The 22,840-nt window shown below is 50.9% G+C and overlaps 8 protein-coding genes across 8 annotated transcripts; 4 read left to right on the forward strand and 4 right to left on the reverse strand.

The window, feature by feature from the left end:
- Nucleotides 1-778: 778 nt before the first annotated feature.
- On the reverse strand, nt 779-2,832 carry AKAW2_31002A (uncharacterized protein; the record flags this gene model as incomplete). The annotated part of the gene is made up of 2 exons (XM_041687578.1): nt 779-1,836; nt 1,896-2,832. 2 exons carry the CDS (start codon nt 2,830-2,832, stop codon nt 779-781), a joined length of 1,995 nt encoding a protein of 664 aa, XP_041541449.1.
- A 2,092-nt stretch (nt 2,833-4,924) lies between these two features.
- On the forward strand, nt 4,925-5,780 carry AKAW2_31003S (uncharacterized protein; the record flags this gene model as incomplete). Its single annotated transcript, XM_041687580.1, has 2 exons — nt 4,925-5,617; nt 5,727-5,780. The coding sequence occupies 2 exons, from the start codon at nt 4,925-4,927 to the stop codon at nt 5,778-5,780; spliced, it is 747 nt and encodes a 248-aa protein (XP_041541450.1).
- Nucleotides 5,781-6,367: 587 nt separating this feature from the next.
- AKAW2_31004A (putative MFS transporter) lies at nt 6,368-8,439 on the reverse strand (the record flags this gene model as incomplete). Its single annotated transcript, XM_041687581.1, has 7 exons — nt 6,368-6,438; nt 6,497-6,664; nt 6,722-7,130; nt 7,192-7,683; nt 7,740-8,129; nt 8,196-8,329; nt 8,397-8,439. The coding sequence occupies 7 exons, from the start codon at nt 8,437-8,439 to the stop codon at nt 6,368-6,370; spliced, it is 1,707 nt and encodes a 568-aa protein (XP_041541451.1).
- A 1,298-nt stretch (nt 8,440-9,737) lies between these two features.
- Nucleotides 9,738-10,600, forward strand: AKAW2_31005S (CFEM domain-containing protein; the record flags this gene model as incomplete). The annotated part of the gene is made up of 3 exons (XM_041687582.1): nt 9,738-9,755; nt 9,984-10,116; nt 10,224-10,600. 3 exons carry the CDS (start codon nt 9,738-9,740, stop codon nt 10,598-10,600), a joined length of 528 nt encoding a protein of 175 aa, XP_041541452.1.
- A 293-nt stretch (nt 10,601-10,893) lies between these two features.
- On the reverse strand, nt 10,894-11,709 carry AKAW2_31006A (uncharacterized protein; the record flags this gene model as incomplete). Its single annotated transcript, XM_041687583.1, has 3 exons — nt 10,894-10,959; nt 11,049-11,480; nt 11,572-11,709. The coding sequence occupies 3 exons, from the start codon at nt 11,707-11,709 to the stop codon at nt 10,894-10,896; spliced, it is 636 nt and encodes a 211-aa protein (XP_041541453.1).
- A 447-nt stretch (nt 11,710-12,156) lies between these two features.
- Nucleotides 12,157-13,701, forward strand: cdc43 (protein geranylgeranyltransferase type I subunit CDC43; the record flags this gene model as incomplete). Its single annotated transcript, XM_041687584.1, has 5 exons — nt 12,157-12,753; nt 12,823-12,868; nt 12,959-13,329; nt 13,389-13,497; nt 13,559-13,701. 5 exons carry the CDS (start codon nt 12,157-12,159, stop codon nt 13,699-13,701), a joined length of 1,266 nt encoding a protein of 421 aa, XP_041541454.1.
- A 2,567-nt stretch (nt 13,702-16,268) lies between these two features.
- On the forward strand, nt 16,269-19,240 carry AKAW2_31008S (non-specific serine/threonine protein kinase; the record flags this gene model as incomplete). The annotated part of the gene is made up of 5 exons (XM_041687585.1): nt 16,269-16,322; nt 16,512-16,540; nt 16,610-16,727; nt 16,790-16,937; nt 16,995-19,240. The coding sequence occupies 5 exons, from the start codon at nt 16,269-16,271 to the stop codon at nt 19,238-19,240; spliced, it is 2,595 nt and encodes an 864-aa protein (XP_041541455.1).
- Nucleotides 19,241-20,155: 915 nt separating this feature from the next.
- Nucleotides 20,156-22,040, reverse strand: AKAW2_31009A (putative l-fucose permease; the record flags this gene model as incomplete). Its single annotated transcript, XM_041687586.1, has 6 exons — nt 20,156-20,589; nt 20,720-20,950; nt 21,031-21,375; nt 21,471-21,688; nt 21,742-21,842; nt 21,906-22,040. The coding sequence occupies 6 exons, from the start codon at nt 22,038-22,040 to the stop codon at nt 20,156-20,158; spliced, it is 1,464 nt and encodes a 487-aa protein (XP_041541456.1).
- Between the last annotated feature and the right edge of the window lie 800 nt (nt 22,041-22,840).

Raw genomic sequence — 22,840 nt, forward strand, 5'->3', positions numbered from 1 at the left:
GCAGGCAGGCAGAATAAGGCCAGGTTAGAAAAAAAAGTGGGACAAGAAGTGATGACTGGGAGGTCCGCTGTAATAAGTGCAGAAGTGGGAAACCCGAAAAGAGAAAGAAAAGACAAACAAACCGCAAACCGGGCAGCCAATCGACCTAACGAACGGGACTAAGCATGCAGGAATCCAGCAAGATATCTCTTGACAATAGCCAAATGGTCCGGCCCAAGGCAGAAAAGGTGGAGGGAAACGTGGATGCGCCGATGGGGAGCCGCGCGGCAAATGGCGGTGGAGCTTCAGCCCATCAACAACACTAACTTACTATCTTTTATGGCCCAAACTATTATCTGCTCGCTGCAGTGCCGCCCATCGTCGGGCCAGTCAGCTTCTATTCTCCCTACGATCTACAGATAGTTGATGTTTCCACCCGCTGTTGCATGCTCATCTCCCCGGTTACAAGCATTTGCATTGTTATTCGCACACTAGTTATCAGAATTGAATTCATCGTCGGTTCCATCACCATCTGCCCAATCCTGGATCCGACTGAACACACAGCAAACAGCAATCGCATCCAACAAACACCCATCCCTACAGACAGAAGTACACTGCAGTAGCACCGTAATATCAGTCAGAAGACGACACATTAGTGGTATGTACCCCAATTCCCTCCCCCGTAAAAGTACACAGTACAAACACAAGAGATATTCCTACACAAGAAGATCAAACCACACCCCGCGCGCTCCCCATTCAAATAGAATAACGGACAACACAAGCCATCAACCCATATCAATCACAACTTCTCCGAGAACCTCGATTCCCGCCCAGTCCCGCTGCTCGCTCGCTTTGTTCGAACGGTTGGGACAGACAGGCCTTGTTCCGCCGCGCTCGCCCGCCGTTCCTCCGTCTCCACCCCCGGAGTGGGGATGGCCTGCGAGCTTCGACGAGCAATATCATTGCTGCCAATCCCTTCAGTCTTACCCTCCGACGAGCTCTTGGAAACAATCTTCTTGAACCCACTCACGAGACGACTGCGCCTATCTCCCGCGGATTCCTGACCTGCCTGGCTGACAGCTTCCTTCTCATCCTGGCCTTCGCTGACTGACATCCGTTTACTCATAACGCGAAGGTCGTTGGCCGTCACCGGATGAGATCGAAGCGCTGCTCCTCGCGAGTCGTCCTCGGCAGCTGCCTGTTCAGATTCTTCAGGGACAACAGGAGCAGCCGGTAGTTCCGGAACTTCGGGTTCCTTCTCTTCTGGATGAGCAATATCCCAAGCTCGCCCGTCTTCGTCTTCGGATTTCTGCACTGGCTCAGCTCTTGAGATCTCTCGAGCTTCCTGTGTTTCCTCCCTCTCAGCTACCTGGGGCTCCGGCAGTTGTTCCGTCTCTTCGATGGCCCGGGTCTCTGGCTGCTGCCCCGTGGCTTCAACTACCCGGGTCTCTGGTTGCTGTTCTGCCGTTTCACTCACCTGAGCCTCTGGCTGTTCTGCAGCTGGCCCTGGTTCCATTGAAGGGACCACTTCCAGAGTGTCCTTGCCTGACTTCGTAGCCTCGCCTGCTGCAGGTCCACTCGGACGACGGCCTAGCCGACCCTTGAACCATGATCTCAGCTTCGACTCGGACTTTGAGATGGCCTCGCCGGGAGCAGTCTCCGTAACAGCGCCTGCAGTTGTCCCCTGAGCACCCTCCGTGGATGTCTGTTGCGGCGCAGTCTCAGCGCGTGCCTCGTCTGCTGCTCCGTCAACAGCCCCAGTTAACGTATAGGTTTCGTTCTCGGAAGTGCGCTTCGACTTGCGGCTCCACAAACGGGCTTTCTCCTCTTTGTACTTGGAGTCGGTCTTCAAAGAAGCTATTGCATATTGTTAGTTAGTCTTTCTCTCCAAGGTATCAATAAGCAAGACAACTCACCTCTCATGCGTCTCTCCTCTGCCCTTGTGTCAGCATCTCGCTCGCGTTGGATGGCTTCTCGTCTCTCAGCCTCTTCTTGATCAAGACGCTGCTCTATCTCCCTAGCTCGCTTCGTTTCCGCACGGTCCGTGATTTCATCAAACGTGGGTTGCAACCGGGAACGAGCGAGAGCCTCCACATCTGCCATGTCGACGTATTTCTGGGAGCTGATATTCACGCGGTCGGCGAACTGGTACTGCGCGTCCGTCTCTTGTCTCTCCTTTGCGCGAAGTAAGGCGGTTTCCTCCAGTTCCTTCTGCATGGCGGCTGGGGCGCGCCCTGTCTCGGCATAAACACGCATCTCCATGTCTTGGATGGTAGCGTCGACATTTCTTCTCGCAGCTTCCATCAGGAGCGCGCGGTCCTTTTCTCTGCGCTCATCCACCGCATCGAGCTTTGTTCGCAAACTATACATTTGGCTTCTGATCTCCTTCGACCTCTCAGCGTCAACCGAAGAAGCATCACTGTCGATTGATAGCCTTCGTCTGCGGACCTGTAAGCTAGAGCGCGTTGTCTGGGGCTCGATTCCGTAGTATTCGCGGTAGATGGCCGCCTCATCCTGCATGCTGGCCAACTTCTCCGCCGCCCGCTTCTCTGCGGCATCTTGTAAGCTAAAAGCCTGTTGCAAGATCATCGGCTCTGCTCCCGTCGCTGTCCGCTGGGAGCGCATGCGACTGGGGCTGATGGGGCCCTGCTCCTTGGCCTCAACAACAGCATACATGTCACGTGCCATAGAGACTGCTGCAGCCTGCAGGATGCTCTTCCGCTTGTATTCGTCGAGCTCTGGTGCGACGGGAGGGGTAGCGGTGTAAAGCCGCGCATTGGTGTTGGCAATATGCTGGATCTTACTAGCTTCCATGGCGTTGTCGAGATCCCCAAGGACTTCGCCCGCCTCCATTCCCACATGAGGCGCCTCTGACGGGGCGGAGTCGGCTCTCCTTCGGTTAGCATATAAAGCACCCGTTACCGCATAACGCGTCCTATCTCGGCCTGTTGTACCGGAACGTGATTCGACCGTCTGACCAGCTCCGGACGAGTCATACTTGAGATCTGACGGCCCAGTGGAAGAGCTGACGATCGACCGACGGTCCCTGAGAACGAAGGCCGCAGCCTTGTAGCCTTCCAGGCTTGGCACATCGGATGCGCGCTTGTCTTCCACATGCTGCGTTGTAGCGGCACCTTTTGTCCCCCATCCTTTGGATTGGGCGTGAGCGAGAGCGGCTACTGCAGATGCATGGCTAAATCCGGGGCGGGAGCCTGTCGCCTTCAAGGCTAGGGAACAGACGGACAGTCAGTATTTTTGGGGGATTGGTCCTATGGTCGAGTGAATACGAATAGGCGAAATTGATACTTACTGGCTAGTTCCGTTTCAGCTGTCGAGGGCTCACGAACTGATAATTTCCGTTCTGGATGGGTTACATAGAGAGCGGCTGTCGCAGCTGTGCATGGTGTTGTGTTAGCTGTGGATTCGCGTCTCGGTATACAAAGTAGAGTGGGACATTAGGGACGCATGAGATCATCGATCATAGCAGCGTGGGGATATGATAAAGTAGGGTAGGGATGTGAAACAGGCTAACAGGGCACAGGGCACAGGGCCGATCAGGAGCCCAGGATGCAAGGACGCAGATCGTAACTCACCTTGATCCGCTAAGCGGGCAGACCGGGAGCGGCCGAGGGTAACGCGTTCGACGGGCGCGGGTTGTTCAAGGGTGGTTGCCATGATAAGATAACGACGATCGTCTACAGGGTAGAAGAAGGCGAGGCATTCCTGACGAAGAGGAGATGGGTGGAGGAGAAGGGGAGGAAAAGAGGAGGAGAAAAGGTAGGGATTGGGAAAGGTTAAAGGGTAGGCAGCAAAAGGGAAGAAACGTTAAAAGGTGGGTGTTGTATGTAAGAAGGGGGAGGGGGATAAAGTTAATGACGCCGATGATGCTGTGGGTAGAGTTTCATGAGGTGGTAGTAGTACTGGAGAGTAAGGGTATGAGTAAGTAAAAGCACTGTACTGTTTAGTTAGTTAGTTCGGTTAGTGGGCAGAAAAAGGAAAGGAACGACTGCACACGCTGATTGGGGAAGGAACAGAGCAAGAGCTAGAGCTAGAGAGGAAGAGAGGAAGGAAGCTGAGAAGGGAAGGTGCGAGTGACATCAGGGCCGGGAGCTGATGTCATGATGAACTGAACAGACCCGAAAATGGTTGCATTTCTTGCTTCTTCCGGGGGTGCCTGGCAGCTCTTGTCATCGACTTTTGACTCTTCTGCAGTTCCTTCATTCAGCCTTATTCCATGGTTCCAGTTCTTCACTAGTGGGATGGTGAACTTTAAATATCTACATCTACAACCAGATAGCACAAAACAAGTCTGACGAACATTATTCCCACGGTGGAGGATGATCAGGCACTCATACACTCATGCACTGTCTGGTAGCGACAACCATCATGCATTCCATCCACCTCTCTACCCACTCACTAGCTAGTCTAGACTTGCACACGCAAGCACCAAATCTGGGTCTGTGTAACAACTTAGTAGACTAGACCCGGAGCCTTCAGATCCAGTCCCGCCTAATCACTTTTAGTGTTGAAACTAATTGCCATAGCCATTGTTATAACTGGTGGTCCGGATGAATTGCGCGCGGACCCGGGGTCATGTCATCATGGCAGTGCCTGCCTTGCTCGTGCTATTCGCTATACCCCAGGGTTGATAATATCGCAGGGCTCTTAAAGATGCACGTTCCCCCCCGCAGCCCAAGGGATTAAGTATTGTTGAAGTTATCTATCTAAACTAGTCTCAGTCATTCGTTTACGAACCCCTCTTTCTCACCCTCTCTTCCCCCCTCCCTCTCTCACCTTCACATCTCGTATTCCTCATCCTCCTAATTCCTGTTCCTCAATAAATATAGCTACTAGCCTACCAGGCTCCAGTTGTATACCTACGACCTTACTACACCTCCGCCACACCATAAACAAACAGAAACCCACCCACACCACCACCACCACCATGTTCTGGTTCTCTTCCCACCAACAACAACAGCAACAGCAACAACAACCTCCTCTCCTCCCAACCCTCCCCACCTCGAAATCCAAAATCCGTAGAACCCTCAAAGCCCCCGGCCGCCCCATCGCCATTCGCAAAGACCACATTACCGACACCAAGACCCTCCTAATTGTGCGTCCTCAAGGCGATGCCCAATCCGCCGTGGCATACAAAATCCAAGATGCCGACGGCATGACGCTCTACACCGCTACAGGGCGCAAGTTCAGCAACCGACCTTGTCGCGAGTTCCGCGATGCGTCGGGCCTCCCACTCTTCGAACTACACCGCAAGACTTCTTTCAAGAACAACTGGTCCGTCACCTTACCCGGCAGTAACCCAACCAGCCCGATAGCCAAAGGTGCTGTCCAGCGCTCATCCTTCAGTGCCGCCGGCTGGGGGAACTGCAATTTCACCATCACGTTCGACAATGTAGCTGCGGCGGATGGGAAGCAGCCGGAGGAGCGTACCCTGACATTGGAAGTGCAACGGCATGGAAATGTGCTGGCGCTGTTTGATATCGTGGATGGGGATCGCAAGATTGCCGAGGTGAAGGAGAGTATTCGCCATAATGAGAAATTGGCGCTTATGCCTGCGTCTCGCCTTGGGTATCGCCCTGTACTGGATGTGATTGTTACTCCCGGCGTGGATATGGCTTTGGTGAGTTTCCATCTTTCTGTTTTCCATAGAGTATATATACTGCATAATACTACATACAGTATTTATACAGTCTACAGTATTATGTTCTAACTAACTGGGAATTTTCTAGATTGCAACGATTGCGGTCATTGCATCGGACACAGTGTTTGCTTCGAACTATTAATTGCGCGCATGTTTTTTTGGACTCTGGATATGTCGGAACGCCATTATGGTTACCATGAGATTATGAAACTGATGACTCTCTTTCTGTCTATTCTTCTATTCTCTCCATTCGATTTTTCTCTTCCTTCTTTTTTTTTTTTTATCGCTCTTGTTTTTCCTCATTCCATTGTGGTCTTTTTCATCGGTTGTGGGTACTTAGGTGGCTCGCTGGGCTGCATTGAACCGCGGTTGACGGATTCCAGGCGTTTGGATGGCTTCCGGAGCTTCCCCAATGCTACCTTACTCTACCACTTCGTCAGTGGATCCAACCATGGGTTTACTGTGGTTCTACTTGCTTGGCTAATTCAATCCTGTCCGGAGAGGTCACGCGGAACGAGTCCTTCCAGCCTCGGGAGTCTTCGGGTATTGTTTTGTTTACTTCTGTTTCTTTTTCTTTTCTTTTCTTTTTTCTCAACTTGGAATCGAGCAAAAAAATGTATATAGCTGCGATCGCTGAAAGTTATTGTCAGATCTAATGAGGGGTATTCTTAACAAGGGAGAAAGAAAGAAGCAAATAATCAAAGATCATCATCCGTAGATCGTGTACCTTCACCGCAAGTGCAGCATCTTCAGTATATCATGGCGGCTGAAGAATGAGCGATTCCATTTACCGAAGATATCTAGAAACACGTTAGTCCGTCCCCGGGGCGAGTAGGGGTAACAGCAAGCAACACCTACACATCGGAATGCTCAAGGCACAGACTCCCATCTGAATGCTAGAGATGGCCAGGAAAGCCGGCCTGATGCCATTCAGCAGCAGCCAGTCATAGGCATAGAACGTCAACACAAAGCTGAACATGTTCTTGAACACCAGCATGCATGTAAAAGACTCGACGGCAATCTCGCCTGTTGGAGGAGTCAGCTTTGAACCATAATAGATCCCGCATCTGCAGCTATACTTACGATGTGCGTCGACAATGTACAGCGCACTCGCGACAGCGCCCATCACCATGCCTATAATAACCAGAGCGAAGAACACGTCCGCCACCAGCCATCCATATCGCGCGACATCCTCAGCGATGATACCAAACCCATACAGCCCGGCGCCGCAGAAGATCAATTGGAAGATCACGAGGAGGATGCGGAACTCCGGCTCGTACTTCCCTCGGTTGAGTTTAATCATGATGCGGTTCATCGAATCGGAGAGAAGGCCCGATAGGATCAGACCCAGTATAGAACCAATGAAGGCCCCCGTGTACAGGTACCCGGTTTGCACCTCGTTGAACCATAGGGGTGGGCCGAGGAATATGGCGGCTAGGACGACACCGATGAATACGGTCCATCCGATGATTACGCCCTGGATCAAGCATGCCTGGTATGATGGTTAAAACGTAAGCTTGTGGCTTGATGAGGCTTTCTGCGACATGGCTTACCCAAAGGATTGCGGGGTGGAAGAATAAGGGAAAGGGCCGTAAGAGGAGCTTGAAGAAGCTCTCGTCGGTTTTGCGTCCATTGAAGGGTTTGAGAGTTTGGAGGTAGGACACCTTGGCTGGTGTTTCTGACTCTCTCTTTCGGGGTAGCTCTTGTGAGGACGTAGGTTGGTGATGCTCGACTGCGGATGAGGTCTGCTTTTGATTGTCGGGCCCTGGAGTAGCCTCCGACGTTGTGATATTTTTGAGCTGGACTTCCGAGGCGGAGCGATCGTTGGCATATTCGAAGTCAGCGTTCAAGTAGTCCGGTCGCCTGAAAGCTGTCTCGGGGACAAAGAAGAATGTGAGAGGTAGTGCTGCCGCCGCGAAAATGGCTACCAGGTAGAAAGTCCAGTCCCATCCAAGGGTATGTGTGATCTTGCCCGCCAGTACTGGCGTAAGAAAGGCTGCACCAAAGAGAGCAACGTTGGACAGTGCCATCCTTTTGCCTCGTTCCTGTTTGCTTGATCAGCATGTGCTTGTGAGGTCCGCGAGATGCGGTTTATACTCACGTGCACGTAGAACAAGTCACCGACACATGCATTGACCAGAGCTTCGAATGGAGCAAGAGCAATACCCTGGAAAATGCGAGCCCATAACAGACTCTGGTAGTTGTGCTTACTGCCCCCAGCCCAGGCACAGCTCACCACCATCAAGGCATTTCCGAGCAGGAAGAGGTGACGCTTTCCCCAAACTCGTGCTGTAGGTACAATCAAGATCCCAGCCACTCCAACACCACAGAGATGGTACCCGGTTAGAAGCGCGACTGAGGTGAAGCTCTTGCCATAGTAAAGAGCAATTGTTACGGTGTTGGCAGCCATCAGCGAGCTTGTCGTTGCGCACAGCACCGCGACAAAAGACAGAACCAGAAGCGTGACATCGCGCTTCCAGAGTGGCCAGTTCTTGTTTCGAGATTGTCAGCTATTTCCCATGTAGCTCGTAGCTCCTCAAGAGTGACTTCAACACACCAATGGATCGTTGGGATCATCGCTTGGCTGAGGGACAAGTAGGATGGGTACAGAGCCCGACCGATCGTATTTCAGATTCGAGTCAATGACCGGCTCATTGTTGGAGTGCTCTCGCTCAAGTATGTCCGTAGTCCCTACTCAGAAGCAGTGTTCAGTGTATTTTGCAGAGACCAGCATGGTTGTGCATGAGATGGTTCCTACCTGGTACATGAGGGCGCTTGGTATCCAACACGCCAAGCCCCATGGTATTATTTAATCGTAATCAAGCAGATACAGTAAGAAACCAGAGCCAACAGTCACCGGCTAAGGTGGAATCAACCGAAAGATAGACAAGGAAGCCTATTGTTGATGGTCGGACGCCTAGACTCCTCCGGCTGGGGACTCTGGAAGGAGAAATCAAGGTCCCACGAGGATCAGGCGGGGAATTCGTCATGCAAAGTGTTCACAAATGAAGTATTCCTTAACGAGGGAATGCAGTTTGCGGGGAATTTCTGCCTTCCAGAAATTCGTAAATGATGGGTTGTCCCGAGCGGACATTCTCGTTCTGCAAGGGCGGCGGTAGTAATGAATAATTGCAAACCCTAGTTCGTGTATAGCATCAAGAACCAAATTGGTGGGCGCGGGTCAGGAGGCCCCGGGTGAATTTACTACTGGCTATGAAAGAACGAACTAGTCTAGTACTCTATTTCTAACGGGGGCGGCCAGACCCAAAATTGGATCGTGGACCCCAGCCTTCTGATCATCCTTCTGAAAGTACTTGTCTGGAGGATGTCGATCGGATGAGGTAGTGTAACTCAAAGGGATAACTCATTTATCAGACACGGCAAGTCTATCATACCTAATAACTCATACCAATCATGTGTAATTTTGTCTTATTGGACATCAGGGTGATACACAAAGAGACACTAGCACATCTTGCAAATTCTTGGAGGTCGAATCAAGCCTACACCTTACAAGGTGTACGCTGAGAGAAACTTTATATTGGCTAATAAGCGCCACACAATCCTTCCGCAGTGATCAGCCCTGTTCACATCGACGCCCTCCTCAGCTGCTCATGCATGCATGCATGCATAATCCGAGGCTGCAAGCAATTGGGGAGACATTCATTTCAAGACTGAAACATGGCCCCGATGCCCACCCAGATTGAAATGCAAGGGATACTGATCAGGGCCAGAAGACCACCTGAATTGAACACTGCCTGCATGTTGGGGCCTCGAAAGTTTGACAAGTCCAGCTGAAATCTCCAACTTAACAAGTAACCCTGGCTGGAAGATCAACAATTGGATCTTCATACACGATTGGGCCATCCGTTAGAGTACCTTTCTAGTGGCGGGCAAAGTGGACTCCTCCCCTCCTGGAGGTGGCTCGTACTTTAGACATAAGAGTAGATAGATATCTTGGTTTCTGTCCAACTTCAGTGGTTACTTCGGTGCACTGGCATGCATAACTACATTCCTCTGGGATTCCGACAATGGTCTCATGAACTATTGTTTTCCTTGCCCATTTCGTCACCTCCCTTATCCTCTGCCGCCAGTCAATGGCATGGGCAGCAACCTAGCAGTAAGTACGAAGTAGTACGAAGTAGTACAATGTCCAGTGTTGTCATTATGTATAACAAGCGGATTGGCCATCCGCCATCGGAGCAAAACCCACCAGGGATACTTTCTGGGGCCCGCTTAGGTACAACCTAAAATTATAGATAGCCCTTCCACCCTGCGCGGTAAGTCCCAGTTACGACAACTTGTCTGCCTGAGTATTGCTGGTTCTATGTAGCTGACCCGATCCCAGAGAGACTGCGCCACCGGTTCTATCCCCAAAACTTGCAAGGCCATTGATGTGAATTGCATCTGCTCCGACAAGTCCTTCATCACTGGTATTTCTTGCTGCGTTGCTTCTACGTGCTCTGCGGAGGACCAGACCTGTATGTCCAAATTTCCCTCCCAATATTCTCACCCCTTATCTGGCCGCGTGGTACATGGCGCCGGCTCGGCTTTAATGACGGCTTCTAATGGGTTATTCGTTTTCCAGCTGCTCTCAATTTCGCACAGCAGATCTGCGGTGGCGCCGGCGTAACTGATCTCCCCCAAAGTGCTAGTTGCACAAGTGGAAACACCGCGAGTGCTACTTTGCAGACCACGGGCACAACGAGTGATGCTTCTGCGACTACTACCGCGACTGGTGCAGCTAACGGAACCCGCCTCGACTCATCCAGCTCTGCCAGTGCGGCGAATGCTACCAAAACAGGAAGCAACACTCAGTCTGTGAAAACGCAGGGCGCTACTGCAACTGATAAGAATGCCGCAAGCAATGCGACTGCTAGCAGTGCGGCTGGTATTGTCTTGGGAGATAGCAGTGCTGGCCTTGCTGCAATCCTTGGGGCAGCCTTTTATGCATTGCTTCTGTAAAGGGCACTGGATAACGGGCCACCTGATGGTGCTACGAGTGATGATTATTGAGAGCAAAAGTGGTTCTGTCCTATCTTCGGGGCGGCAGAATAGTGTCCTACAAATAATCGCCTTTCGCGAAGGCTGGCTAAATTGAACTGGACCAGCCCAGTTAACTGTATTATGCTTATTAGTTTGTATGATAGGATCGGAATCAAGGTCACAATGTCTTTTGCCGCAGTGGTTGCTGTATAGCCTACAAATAGAGGTGTATACTCAGTAGTGCGAGGGTCATGCCAACTGCATGGATTCGTCTACCGGTCCTGTTCCACGAACCGGTTAGCTGCTTCCTGTCGCTCTTCCCTGAGGGTGATGAAGATCTATCAATTGTCAGCAAACCATAGCATTGGCGTACCCGCCAGAGCTTTCTCTGGGGAGCAATCATAGGGGCGGGAGGGAGAAAGCTTACCCATAACCAAAACATCATTTCCATAAAGCCATATGTGAATACCACCCTGTTTTTCAGCTGATCCAGACCCGATGTAGCGGCACCGGCAGTGCCGTAGTTCCCCATTCCGGTAGCGGCATCCATTCCCCACGCTGATGGTTGACTCTGGTATATGAAAAAGGAAACGGCAAAGAAGATACAGAAACGAGCAGCGGAAAGGAGGGTCCAGATCTCCGAGTAAAGCGAGGTCAAGCGTGCCATGAAGGGGTTCGTGCGTACAGCCCCTGCCACTGGTATAGGGGATTGCACTCTGGCGGCTTGGGCCATGGCCAGAATCTCGTTAATTTGCGGGATCTTGGTCACAAGAATGAGGTCGACCAGGGCATCGACGACGAGGAGGACACCACATAGGGCGAAAGGGGACTGAGGTCGGGAGATACTAGGGGTCGCCTCCTGAATTGATTGAACGAGAGAGATATTTAGTAAATCGACCGGAGGGGAGGGTATCAATGGGGCGAATGAAGATGTTAAAATATAAACATACCAGATTCAAGAACTCCCCCAGCATGAAGACGAGGTCAGACTCGGTCACGACTTCTGGCGACCTGGTCAGGTACACGGCCAGCACGAACAGGAACAAGGCATGTGCCTGGATTAAGGTCTTGGAGGAAAGGAGAGCCATGCTGGATTGATTGAATGGCTGTAACGGGCAGTCAGCTAGTATTTTCTGGTGTAACACATGCGTTAATGTATCACAGCCGGGTTGCAGAGAGTATTCGAGAGGTTGAGCTCTGCAGCTGTCTCATTTGTGAACAACAAAAAACATTGTTTCGACCGATGAGATTCGAATTGGGGAACGAGAATTGAATTTCCGCGGCGGCCGAGTGGGGCTGGACTTTTGGCAGCCTCCGATCGAGATGGAGAAGAGCAGGCCGGGAATGCGCAAGACCAACAATTAGCGGAAGCCCACCCCCTCTCAAAGAAAAGCAATTTGTCGGCTTATTCGGAGGAGGCTACTGTCCCCTTTTCCTTCCTGGTGCACACTCTCTGTACCTCTATACTAACCTACATTATATGGCCAGAGCTCCGCACGGGAGAAGTTGGTATTATTATCGCGGGCACTGACATCATGACCGACGTCCCAGTCACTTTTACCAAAGAACGACACATCAAGTATTTCCTACGATGTCTCAAAACCTTCCTTCCCAGCCTATACACCTCCAATGACTCCAATCGCATGCTTCTCGCCTTTTTCACGGTCGCCGGCTTAGACCTCCTCGGCGTCTTGCAGAGCAAAACCACCCCCGAAGAGCGACAAGGCTACATCGACTGGATCTACCACTGCCAGGTTCCCACGGGCGGATTTCGAGCCTTCACCGGAACGGATTTTGGCGCGGAGAATCGGACATTGGATAATGAAGCTTGGGATCCGGCAAATGTACCCTCTACCTTCTTTGCGCTGGAGCTCCTTATCATCCTGGGCGATGATTTATCGCGAGTGAAGCGGAGGGAGTGTTTACAATGGTTGCCGCGCCTGCAGCGTGATAATGGAAGCTTTGGAGAGGTGCTGGGACCGGGAGGGAAGATTGAAGGTGGTGGTGATCTCCGCTTTTGCTGCTTTGCGGCAGGCACGCGGTATATTCTGCGGGGGAATGGCGGGGCAGATGTGGATGGCATCAAGGACATTGATGTGGACAAGCTGGCCGCGTTTGTTCAGGCATGTCAAGTAAGTGACCTGCACTCTTTGACTCCGTATAATCCGATACGTGACATATGCTGAGATGCATTATTCCAGGCATATGATGGCGGTATGGGTGAAGCACCCTTTTGTGAAGCGCATTGTACGTTCCATCCAAAGGTCTCGCTCTGCCTAGAATTGGGCCCCCCCCTTTATTGTTACAGAATGGCAGCTTACTCGTATACCCCCGCAGCCGGTCATACGTATTGCGCAATGGGCGCCTTGACATTCTTAAGTCGTATGGCAAAGGATCAGAAGCCACCGCCAGTCCTTTCGCCAGGCGCGAACGAATTCGAGTCCTTGGTTCGTTGGCTCGTTGCCAGACAAACGACAGAACTCGGCGACACCGAGGAGGACTCGGACGATGATAACAGCTCTGAGGTGAATGAGGTTCCGAAACCGGTACCGGAGGCTGTTGAAGAAGTAAGCTTAGATGAGAGCCTCGATAAGCTCCCCGCTATACCGCCACCAACGGAACAGGATCTACGATGTGCAGGCTTCAATGGGCGATGTAATAAGTATGCTGATACATGTTACTCATTCTGGAACCTGGCAACATTAGATGTAAGCAATCACAGTTTGTGTGACAGAGTGACATTACTGACCCGATCGTTGGTGGACAGATGATGAATAGGTTAGACCTCGTGGACGCAAGTCGGAATCGGCAATATCTTCTCGGAAAAACGCAGCATATCATTGGCGGTTTTGGAAAGGGTGTGGGCGAGCCACCAGGTTGGTACCCTTGGGGGTGTTATTAATGTCTGGTAATTTCCTCGCTGACTGACGATTACAGATCTCCTCCATTCCTACTTTGGGATGGTCGCCCTCGCGTTCCAGGGAGAGGAAGGGCTAGATGGGGTTGATCCAGCGCTGTGTATGAGCCATCGGGCCGTGCAGCAACTACAGTCTCTCCCTTGGTGGAAAGAAGGGGTTTGAAGTGATGGGTTAATTGAATAGGGTCGGAAGCTTTGGGTCTCGGGTCTCGGTGAGATGGAACTTGTCAGTCATATACCCCAACCATACTGAAAGAATTGATTGTTTATATACACAACAGTAATGAGCCAGCTTGAAGTTACTGTACTTATGTATCTTCTAGCCTTTACTGTGTAGATAAGGTGGCCCCCCTTCCCATATCGGGTTATTTTGACCTATAGACTAGTATGTCACAGATGTGATGCAGACATCGTATGATGTGATGACTGATTTCCAGTACTTTCTATGACAACTTATTCAATCTCTGAAGTGACAGGCTCGTGAAAGAAGATGGACAGTCCATACCAGATACGTGTGGTAGGGGCGTTTACTAGAGGAAACTAGGGAGGCATGTCATAAGCGGAAGACCCTATCAGAGCTTTTAGTGTCGACTTATTCTTAAGCTGTCAAAGTAATCAGGGGGTCGGATTTGCCGGGAGTTAATTAGTTAGGGACCGCCGCGCAAGGTTGACTAAAAGCGATGACGATGTTGATTGACAACGGCTGTTAAGTTAGGGAATTTCAGGGGCTGCTGGCTGACTAGACTACAGTTAAGTACGTAGTTATGAATGATGCTAGCTACTACTAGTAGTTATGATGTTATGATCCACATATGCCCCCAATTACTGCTTCTTTTCCTTCCTGTAACGGGAAGCAAGGCCGGGATCGATGACATCGGCCCTTCGGAACCGCGAACAGAACGGTACAAAGTATTTTGCATAGTTATGCTAATCGAAAGAGGGGGAGAGGGGGATAGTTACAAAATAGTACTATTTTGACTATCGAGGAAAGAAAAAATCTCGAAGGATCAGGAGTAATCTCAAATTCTCCTGGGTTGTTAGTCTTATTTATTACTCCGTAGTAAAATTCCATAATATAATTTGGTAAGAACAAATAGTAATGGAAAATGAGATAGCAATAGAGGATATGCAAAGCCAGTCTCAAAGGTGCCTGAACGCAATGACAGAAACGGCCCACGTTCCCACCGGCTAAAATGTGGCCGGGCGGCTAAGAGTAATTAATTAACAGTGATCAAAATACTAGTATGGATGCGAAGATGTAATGGGAAGAAATAGAAATAGAAATGGAAATCGTGGGTTTGACATTTCATAATAATAATAAAATTACTATTATTGTTGGAACTGGGTTTCGGGGGTTTTTTATGGGGAAAGGAGGAAGGGGAGAAAAGAAACAAACAATAATAATAATAATAATCATTCCAGTGTACGTAGAATAGTTACTGTTGGTTAGTATCCTTCTTACACTCCTTTCAGCATCACTGTCACATTCTATACTTTTGTTCAATCACACTCTTTTTTTTTAATTAGCCAGTATATTGTTTTGAGGACCACAATTCTATCTGCTCATCATCATCACAATCATCATCACTGACCACTCCACTCCACCCACCCACCCACCACCACCCAGACAGACATAGTGAGTCTCCTCCCTCTCTCTCTCCCCTGGGCTCATGCACGCCCCTGCCGGCTGTCGTCAGTCCACCCCCCCCAACTCCGTCCTTGCCAGGCTCTCCTAACCCAGTCCTCCTACTACTTTTACTACCAAGACTACTATTATTATCATCGTTCCTTTCCTTTCCTTTACCCCCCTCCATCACCCTCAACTTCCTGCTCGCTTGCTGGTCGGCTGGCTAGAGAATTTGAGGCGTGCTTTTTTAGTACTTTGGTTGCTTGCTTGTCTGCTGGCTAGCTGGCTGGCTTGGCTGCTGCTTTATTGAAATTGCCCAGCACCTGTCGTCATTTAATCCCGGATTTATTGTTTCCATTCCATCGCTGTACAGATTGCCCCTCAAGCTACGGGCCCTGCCTTACTACTAACTAATCATCATCAACCTTACTGAGTTTGTCTGGCTGGTATGTGTTTGCCTTCTTTTCCAGAACATCCCTCCCCCCCGCTCTCTCCATCGCTTTCTCTTCTCTCTCCTTCATCCACTCCCGCACTTTTGTCTGCAGCTTGTCGCTATAGAACCACATACCTTCCTGAAACAACACTAACGTTCGCTGGATCTGTTACTATCTAGCTTAGTGTATCATCCCTTATCAGCCTACCCTACTCTGCCCGTTCCTTCTCCGTATTATTGCGGTTCCGAGCTTTCCACACTCCTGCCGACGACTAGCTACTAGATAGCTACCACCACCGACTTGCGCGCCCATCCTACGTTCCCTCGTGCCTCAAATTTCCTTCGAGCTATCCGCCCCTCATTCCTTTTGTCACAGAGTAGACAGTCATCATATACTCTTGTATTCCGTCGGCTGTTCCGAACAATCGCCTCCTTGATACCTTCCACTCCTTCTCCACCCACGTCGGCGTCGATTTGCGATCTCCTGGGACCCCCACCCCTTACAACCGGAGCGACAGCGGCCTTCGGTTCACTCTCTATATATTCCTCCCTACGTTGGATGGCCACCCTTGACAACTTAGTACCACTCCAATCCTGCACAGAACCGTCTCAGACACGCATACTCCATCTCCGCGGACTTCCCCCAGGCAGGCGGAGATCATCTTAACACATGCCACCTCCGAGGACGAGAGCGGAGGTCCAGGCCCAGAAACAAAAAGAGAAGGTGCGTCTCGGCTTTTTTGATTTTAAGTTTGGAGGTCGAAGATCCTCTGCAATGCGCATGTCCTATTCTCCGCCATCTCTCTTTTCTTCCGGGACACATGCAAGACTCCGTCCCCGATCCAGGATCGAATCCCTTTTTCTCTTGTCGTGGTAGATGGCTTAACTGACTGGGATCTTGCGCTATGAACAGCTTGCCCAATCATACAATGCACTGCTGGAGTAAGCAAAACCCCCCCAAAACCTCGCCTTCCCCTTCAGCTTGGATGCTAACAACAATCGTCTTCATAGGGAATTCTCTTCGAAGGATCTTCGCACTGTAGGAAACTACACGCTTGGGAGGTTAATTGGGAAGGGTTCCTTTGGCAAAGTATATCTTGCCTCACATAAGCTTACCAATGGCTCCAAGGTACGTCTATGAAAAAATCCCACTACTTATGTGTTAGATAAACCTGACAGGATTGCGCGCAGGTGGTGCTCAAGTCTTCGAGTAAGGAAGACCGAAATCTGGCACGCGAGATCCATCATCACCGCCAGTTCCTCCATCCCCACATTGCCCGCCTATACGAAGTCATTGTGACGGAAAAGCTGGTCTGGCTTGTTCTCGAGTACTGCCCGGGTACGTGGCGAGATGCTGCTGTAGATGTAGTAGGATACCGCTAACACACTCGAGCAGGTGATGAGTTGTACAACTATCTCCTTCGGCATGGTCCGTTACCGGTAGACAAAGTCAAGCGAATCTTCACGCAACTAGTGGGAGCCGTTGCTTATGTCCATAGCAAATCTTGCGTTCACCGTGATCTCAAGCTAGAGAACATCTTACTCGACAAACATGAGAACGTGAAGCTGTGCGATTTTGGGTTCACTCGCGAATATGAAGGCAAGGCGAGTTACTTGCAGACGTTTTGTGGAACAGTATGCTATAGCGCTCCCGAAATGCTCAAGGGCGAGAAGTATGCTGGCGAGAAGGTGGATGTCTGGAGCTTGGGTATCATTCTTTACGCCTTGCTTGCTGGGGAGTTGCCATTCGATGATGATGACGACCAAGTAACAAAGGCTCGGATTCTTGGTGAAGAAGCAATTTTCAACGATAAATTTCCCGACGATGCCAAAGCCCTCATCAATCTACTCCTTTCGAAGCGGCCCCTTATTCGACCCAGTCTGGACGAAATCCTTGCCCATCCGTTTCTTGCAGAGCATGCTCCCGAACAGTTGGCGATACTCAAGATTCCGCGCCCAGCCGCCTTCTCGACCCCTCTGGAGAGGACCACGCTGCAGCGCATGAAGAGTGCAGGAGTCAACATCGATGAGGTTGTCGAGAGCGTTCTCTCTCAACGCTGTGACCCCCTCGCTGGTTGGTGGGCATTGTTGATCGAAAAGGAGCAGCGAAAAGAGCAGAAGAGGGAGCGTAAACGACGCGAGCGTGAAGCGGAAGCTAAGAATATTCGTCGCTTGAGTGCAGCAAGCAGTCGGCTGGAAAAGATCTCGGCCGCCCTTGTGGAAGTCGACGAAGAGGGCCACGCCGCAGACACTCATCTTCGTGAGCGAGGACGGCGAGACAGACGGAGTCTCCCTTCTCAGCTTGCTGTCCCAGAGCTGCCAATGCTTCCCGAACCGACACCCCTGCAGTCCCCAGATTCTAGCACGCCTCCGCCCCCGATTGACAAAGATTCCATTCGTTCTGCTAGTTCGACCCGGCAGCGTCCCCCACCACCACCGAAGGATCAAGCACGACGGCCGAGCACGTTGCATGTGAGCGCATCGCAGCCTGAATTGGCCCAGCACAACAATGGCATCTTTAGACGCCGCACCGGTCGCCGCCAGTACCCGATAATAAGCCAATTGGCCTCGTTGAAACACTGGTTTGTGGAGTCTGCAAAGAGAGCCAAATCTCCTCATGCCAAGGCGGCTGGGGGTCAAGGAGGCCATCGCAAGTTTCTCTCCGAGAAATTGAGCCCGGCCAAGGGCCAGGATACTGGAAAGAAGCCCACTTCGGCATCTGGGGCCACCGCGCACTCTGGTGACTTGTTGACGCCAACACAGATCAAGCGCTCATCGAATGCCAGCAGCTTAGCCCCGAGCAGTGCTTCCTATCCAAACAACCGCCATTCCTACCCTCGCCACAATCGTCCCTTGAGCACGAGCCAGAGAAACTCTCTCTCGCCATCTCCGATCACCCCAAGAGGTTCATACCGGCGGTCCTCCGCAGGTCTGCGTGGTCGCAAGTCCACTTCCTCTTCCGTGTCCTCCATCCGCAGCATCCATCATGCCCACAGCCACTCTAAAGCATCGTCCGTTTCTTCAAATAGTATTGGTTCAGCGTCGACCCCAACGGCTCGAATTTCGAAGTCGCCTCACACATCAGTCAAAGTCCTTCCCACGACGCCAAGTGCGTCTGCCCGATTTCCCAGTAATATCCGTCTGGTGCGAGGCACGCAGAACGGTTTCCGTGACATTGATGACCCTAACGGGAGGATCAATAACATGTTCAACGAGGCAGCCCCAGCGCCACTGCTCTACTCCCCTTCGTCAAGCCTCGTCTTTGCACGTCGAAAACGATCCGCTTTCAAGGGGCCTATGGTCCATACAGCTAATCTGATGGTATCGGGTGGAATGACAAGCACTGAGTACCCAAATGGCGACATAGGGGTTGGAGGCCCTGCGGTCGCAGCAGCACCTCGATCTGGGACACGAAAAAGTCAAATAATAGAAGAGGAAGAGGACATGGAGGAAGATATCGAAGAAGTCGATACTTTTGATGGCCTAGATGAAGGGCCAGGCTCGCCAGTCGACTCCACTGCCTCGGAAGACCATACAGGCGCTGGACATCTGGCGGGATCGTCCTTCGGGCGAACTGGCAAACCGACTCTAGCTCCTGCTGCAGAACTCGAGTCGACTCCGCGCCCACCCAATACATCTTAATTGAGTGACACCCGATTAGAATGCGGTGTCCCAGGAGTTTTCAGTGTCACCGTATCCTAGGAGTCATGAGTCTAGGAAACGGAGAGTCCCGAATACAAAAGCGACAGCAATCATAGAGTACAGGCTCGCTGGGTACATTGTTGGCTTGTTTGATTTATTGTTTTCTCATACACATTTATACCCCTTTTCTTTGCGTCTATAAGGAGCTAAAATTTCTTGGACATTGATTTTCTCTTCTGTTCTTCTAGCCTTTTTTTTTTTTTTTCTTCATGATGCGGCGCGCAAAATAATGATCGGATGACGAGTTGGGAGGCGTTTGTATACCATCCCATCCCTCTTGTTCTCCTTATTTTTACCCCCTTCCCCTTCTACCCTTCCTTCATACTATCTACTTTAAAGACCTTGATTGAAGCTTATCTTCTCTGACCAGGACATCGGATCATGCACAATTTTGCATTTCCTTTCTGTGTACCCTATCATGCGTTTATCATTCACCCCTTCCCTATTGTCTCCATACCTTTCCTGCTTGTACTTGTTTGTTTCTAGAGATATCCCCTACATACGGCTGCCCATTGAGATACTCAAATTCTGGATCTTAGTTGGACGAGGTGTCACGCAAAGCCGGTGCCTAGAGGCAGACACGAGGATCAAGTCTCGGTGATCAACGCAGTTTGGATCTGTCCACCGTCCATTGCGCGCTCTCGGCCTTTTTGATTCTGGGTTGTGTATATGCCCAATTAACTTCTCGATAGAATAGACTTCACTTTTAATGCCCACATTCGCATCAAGGGTATATGAATATTTATAGTAAGCAGAATAGTAAAGCATTTACGAGATCGTAAGCAACATGAAATTTCATGACGAATGTGAAGTGACCCTATGCAGCGCCTACTAGTCACTGCATACCGAAACCACCTACTTACTAGTAGTAGCATATTCCTCCCTCGCAGTTTCCTCTCCCTTCTCCTTCTCCATATCCGTCAACCCATGCCCCCCACCACCACCACTTTCAACATCCTTCGGACTGACACTAGCAGCTTCATCCCTCAACCCAATCTCACTCTCCCCGACCTTATCAACCATATCCCGATACGCCGGCACAAAGTTCACCGCGAGGGCATACGTCCACGCCACAACCATGAACATCGTCGGAACGATCATCGCAAAGCCCGTACTATTTCGCATATCGGCTACATGGCCCAGGATTGGAGGCACGACGGCACCACCGGATACTCCGCCGACAATGAAGCCTGAGCCGCGCTTGTAGTGTCGGCCGAGGCCGCGGATACCTAGTGCGACGATGGTAGGGAAGCAGACGGATTCGAAGAAGAGGGTGCAGAAGAGCATTGCTAGTTAGGGTTTTTGTGCGTTAGTTAGGGGGGTTGGCTTGGGTTTTCTTTTTTGGTGTTTGTCTGTTTGGACTGGGGTGGATTGATTGATGGGTAGGGTAGGTGGGGGGGTGTTGGGTATGAAACGTACCTATGCCTTTCTGATCACGTTGGGTTATGGATGCGGCAATGAATGCTACAGTCAGTGAGAGATAGGCTAGGAATACCCAGCGGGCTTTGACGAATCTCATAATGATCGCGCCGAGGAATCGTCCCATTGCAAAGGCTCCTTGTGCGCCGGCGAGGTATTTGGAGCCGGTGGCGCTGGTGGTTCCGGGCCAGGTTTCGACGACGTAGTTGATGAAGTAGCCTGCGATGGCAACTATTATTGAGCAAGCAGGGGTGGGTTAGTGTTTTAGTAGTAGTGTAAAGGGCCCGTGAGGAGAAGAAGGGGTTTCGTACCTTGGGCGCCGGTATAAGTGAACTGTGCCAACGTGGCGTGGAAGAGTCGATACTGTTTCCAGAATGGTTTATCCTGTTCGCCAACGTGCGTCTCGGCTACCTGGAAGGCCATGTCTTGGTCGGTTACTTCGGGGATGGTGGAGATGAAGAAGACGCCGGCAAGAACGAAGACAAAGATGCCAATGGCTAGATATACCCATTGTACTCGTTTGAGAGCGTTCACGTCATCCTCGGTGGATGTGAAGAAGACGTATGATGCTAGAGCTGGTGCGACGCAGGTGCCGATGCCGTTGAACGCCTGGGCGAGATTGATTCGGATCTCGGCGTATTTGGGTGGACCACAGACTGGTCGGTCATTTCAGTGATTAGCAGGGGGGCTTTTTTGGGGTTATTTCCTCTCACAGTATCAGCTGGAGATGGGACATGGATGGTTGACTAACCGGTAAGGTAGGGGTTGGCAGCGGTCTCCAACGAACCAAGGCCCGACCCAATAACGAAGGTAGCGGCGCAGAAGCCACCAAACGATCGGTTCAAGCCTGCAGGCCACATGCAGAGGGCACCGATACCATATAGAGTGAGCCCGAAGATGAAGACGGTTTTGTATCCGAAGTGACGGAGTATGTAGTTTGCATATCCCAAGGACGCAAGTGGATAAGCACTAATGACCATTAGTTGAATGGCAACATGTACGTAGCTTAGCAAATGTCTGACCCAAAGTAGGCTGCTTGAAGACCCGAGGAGCGTGTCCGGGTGATATTCAGAGTGTTTTGGAAATGTTTGTTGAGGGTGTCGAGCAGGCCGTAGGCAAAGCCCTGTTGAAAGTTGGGTTAGCAGATCGAATCGAGTAATGGTTGGGCTGCTGGTGCACAGCTTACCCAGAGAAAGAAGAGTATAGTAACAAGGGTCAAGGGCCAAAGACTTTGGCGTAAGGTCAGGGTAGCTGCAGAAGTAGTCCTGCTATTATCAACCCGGAACCCAGACCGGGTCTTGAGGAAGTTTAGAAACCCCATGCTGTGGGGGAGGGAAGATTAAGCCCAGAGCAATGATGAGAGGAGATAGATAAAAGCAAAGTGAAACTGTAGTAAAGTAAAATAGAAATATACCGAAGCAGTGGGAGAAAGGAAAGACAAGCAATGCTTGCAGGGATTCAAGCGCCAGAAGAAGCCCCAGACATTGGCACCCTAGCTCCTTATGTACTAATACTTCGTTCAGCATGAGGGCATCAAGTTTGCAAGCCATGTGAGCATGTTCCTTGGCATCACCCCAGAAAATACACTCTTTCTCTTCTCCCCAGAGTCCCCCTCATTCCCCTCTCACTAGAATTGGTGCTGTAGGCCCAGCCAAGCGTAAAGACGGGCAGTAGCACCGCCATCCCCAGACTTCTTCCCCACAAATCCAGACAATCCTTGGGAAGGATCACCGGTTAGAATCCACCAGTGAGGAGTCGAGACGGGCCGACATCCCATGAGTTGTAGCGCAGCCAATCTTTAGCCGTTAGAGGTCAGCCCGATTGCTCGAGGTGCGTCCAATTCAGGGTAACATTCCTCGTGAAGCGCGAGGGTCAAGGATAGTGGCGGGTAGCAGCAGCAGCCGTGAACTTCATCTCGGCGGTTTCCCCCGCATCGATCAGAGCCTGGTTGGGTGACTTGAGAATAGTTAGCGATGATGGCTTATTGGCTTTGGCTTGCCCTGCTAGTGGTAGAAAGAAAAGGTTAAGGTGGCTTTCCAAGTTCCCTATTTGTCCCTCCCTCCTTATATCCTTTTTGCTCCTCTTACTCCGCAGTCGCGGGAATTAGGCTAATAACCTGAC

The sequence above is a fragment of the Aspergillus luchuensis genome, chromosome 3 (assembly GCF_016861625.1).
Source record: "Aspergillus luchuensis IFO 4308 DNA, chromosome 3, nearly complete sequence".
In the NCBI taxonomy this organism is placed as follows: domain Eukaryota; kingdom Fungi; phylum Ascomycota; class Eurotiomycetes; order Eurotiales; family Aspergillaceae; genus Aspergillus; species Aspergillus luchuensis.